Source organism: Gavialis gangeticus, unplaced genomic scaffold (assembly GCF_001723915.1).
Source record: "Gavialis gangeticus isolate Ggan-Ray unplaced genomic scaffold, GavGan_comp1, whole genome shotgun sequence".
NCBI classification, from domain to species: Eukaryota; Metazoa; Chordata; order Crocodylia; family Gavialidae; genus Gavialis; species Gavialis gangeticus.
Window position 1 is genome coordinate 161,344,892 of NW_017729022.1, and position 2,918 is coordinate 161,347,809.

Consider the following 2,918-nt stretch of genomic DNA (forward strand, 5'->3'; position numbering starts at 1 on the left):
GCAGGCCAGACTCAGGAGTGCCAGGGCAAGTGGCAGTGGGGCAAGCAATACTGGGTCAGCACAGCTGTCTTCAGGGCTATGGGGCACCATTGGGGGACAATCTTCAGCAGCAGGGACCGAGTTCCGCTGTAGGCTCTACCACCACCCCTTTGGGGGGCCCTAGAAACCAGGGAAAATGGTTCTGTAGGCTAAAGTTCAGCACTCTACGAGCCATGTTTGACAACTGCTCTAGACAAAGGATGCATGGTATAGAAATCCAACACCAGGAACTGTACTGCTACACCCATGACTACTGGCATTTTAGTTCTCAAAGTGTATGGATTTGTACCGTCAGGCACAGTATACTTGAAGCTTCCATTTCTACTCTGACATAATATAGAATTGTTACAAACTAAACTACTGTAAAGTTTTTTAAAGCGTCCTCACTTTTCTTAAAAAGAAAAGAAGGAACAAAAAAAAAAAAAATAAAGCAGCAAGCTGCCTCCAATAAGTTAAGATTTATCTAGGATTTCCTTTAAGACAACCAGGACGTTCAGGAGAACTTATCAAAAAAGAACGAGATGTAGAAACCAGGAGCACTTACTGGAGACATATAATATGGAGTCCCAACAAATGTTTTTGCAAAACTTGTATCATGGTGTAATATTCTAGCTAGTCCAAAGTCTCCAAGTTTAACATTCTGCATGCCATCTAGAAAGACATTTGCTGGCTTGAGGTCCCGGTGTAATACAGTGACCCCACCATCACTTCGTCTGTGACATTCCTTCAAGGCCAGGGTCAACTGAGTCAACACACGGAGAATAAATTTTTCTTCCAAATAGTATCTGAAAAGGTGAGCAAGTCATTTATCAGTTATAGTTATCAGGTTATACAGGCCTACTAAATACCAACAGATTAGAAATAATAGGATGCCAGGTTAGTCTGGCAGACTACTGGAAGTTGAAGGGCAGGACCTGTGGCAGAGTTCAGGGCCCTTGGACCCCAATGGACATGCCCATTGTCAGCAGCCTCCCAGCTCTGCACTGACACCCCGTCTTGTGCCTTTATTTATTTATTTTTAGAGTAATTCAAGTTATGCCCTTCCAACAAGAGGTAGCTCCTGAATTCCTCCCCCTAACAAACTTATTCCACATGGAAAGACTGGCCAGGCCCAGATTACATGCCTGAAGCTTCTAGCAGTTTAACAGGAGATACATTTTGTTTTGCCTGTTAAATGCCCATGATCGCATCCAGGTCAGTAAGTCTCACAAACGGATATTACATGCCTTTCCTTGGTACATCTTGCAATCAGGCTGGCAAGGTCACCACCTTCACAATATTCCATCACTATGTACAGTGTTGTGTTGGTCCTGTCAACAATGCGATCGTAATACCGAACAATGTTAGGGTGTTTCAGCTCACGGAGCAGATTCACTTCCGAGACCAGCATCTGCTTCTCCATTTCTGTCATGGAGCCATAGTCAAGCTCCTTCCAAACCAAAACCTGAAAGAGAAGTCACCAAGGCCTAGCTGACAAGTCCCTAATGCCCTGACTGGGGACAGCCATAAAGCCACTAGGCAAACCCACACAAACAGCTGGCTGAGCTCCAAGAGCCACATGCCATTGGCTGAAAGAAAGATCCCCACATCTGACAGCAGGGATTAACATCAAATACTGATAATGCAGAAACAAGTGCAGACCTCACAGCCCCTTACTCTGCACTAGCAAGGGCAGGACAAGGGGTGATGTGCGTATACATACACATATGGATAGACACACGTGTACCCGCAGGCCCCAGTGAAAGGCATCAGCTGTTCCAAGCCACTGAAGGGAGGGAAGCACCGCTGAGCTGCGTCATTTCACCACGTGACGTTTCAAGTGCTAGGTGGGTTCTAGGCGCAGTTAGTCCATTCAAGCGGGGGAGACTTCTCTGCGCAAGCGCGGGGCTGGCCCCGCCTTCCCAGCCCCCCAAGACGGGCTTGCCAACGCAAACCCCGTCCCCGCCCCGCGTGATGTCACGGTCCCGGGCAGGTACCTTGGCGTCTGCGCGGCGCCGCACCTTCTGGCACTTGCCATAGGAGCCAGCGCCAATGGTGAGCAGTACCTCGTAGTCCTCGGGCCGGCTCGGCATGGCGCCCCTAACCCGCACCCGCCGCAGCGCTCGCAGCGCTGCCTGCAGGTTTCAAACGCGCCGCCCCCGGCGCCCATTGGCCGGCGCCGAAGCCCCGCCCAGGCCGGCCCTCCCTGCCATTGGCTGCGCCGCCGGAAGCAAACAGAGGACGCGAACTGCAGTTGCTGGTGCCCGGCAACCGCCGCTTTGCGAGGCGGGAGCCGCGGGGGTCTCCGCCCCCCCAGGGAACAAGCTGCCCCACCCCTCCAACGGCTGAGAGGCCCCAACCGTCTCAAACCCCACCGCACACAAGCACGCGCGCTTGGTGGCGTGCATGTGCACCCCGCACCAAACACGCTTCCTCCACGGGGACACGCAGCCCCAAGTATGCCCCCCCACGGGCTGGGCAGGTGCTCCTGACACATGCACAGCCCCCCCTCCGTGCGCGCACGCACGCACACGCAGAGGCTGGGCAGGTGCCCCTGACAGGCTGCACTGACCCGTGGGAACCAGGGATAAGGGTCACTGGCCTCTCACTAATGCTACACAGCTGCCTTCTGGCTAGGCCAGTGGCTCCTAACTGGGCTGCAGCCAGGTCCCTGAAAGGGGCCACAGGGGGTGAGGAAAGAAGCAAATGGATGCAGGCTTAGGCCCGTGCTCAGCCCTGCAAAGCCACGAGCCCTGTCAGATATAAATGAGTTTGTTTTGAATCAGCAACATACAAGTCACAAAAGTTACAGTGGGGCCTTATGCCTGATATGAGGGGCATCCACTCTAAAGACATTGAGAGCCACGGTGGTAGGCAAGTGTAGAGGCACAGCTCACCCA

General features: G+C 52.8%; 1 protein-coding gene across 1 annotated transcript in view; it reads right to left on the bottom strand.

The window, feature by feature from the left end:
- Positions 1 to 2,161, bottom strand: part of NEK2 (NIMA related kinase 2) — a 9,623-nt gene extending 7,462 nt beyond the window's left edge. The window contains exons 1-3 of the mRNA XM_019516423.1: positions 2,016 to 2,161; positions 1,266 to 1,483; positions 584 to 824 (exon numbers count right to left, since the gene is read on the bottom strand). Of these exons, the coding sequence (XP_019371968.1) occupies positions 584 to 824; positions 1,266 to 1,483; positions 2,016 to 2,111 (555 nt within the window). The 5' untranslated portion in view covers positions 2,112 to 2,161. The remainder of the gene's footprint in view (positions 1 to 583; positions 825 to 1,265; positions 1,484 to 2,015) is intronic.
- Between the last annotated feature and the right edge of the window lie 757 nt (positions 2,162 to 2,918).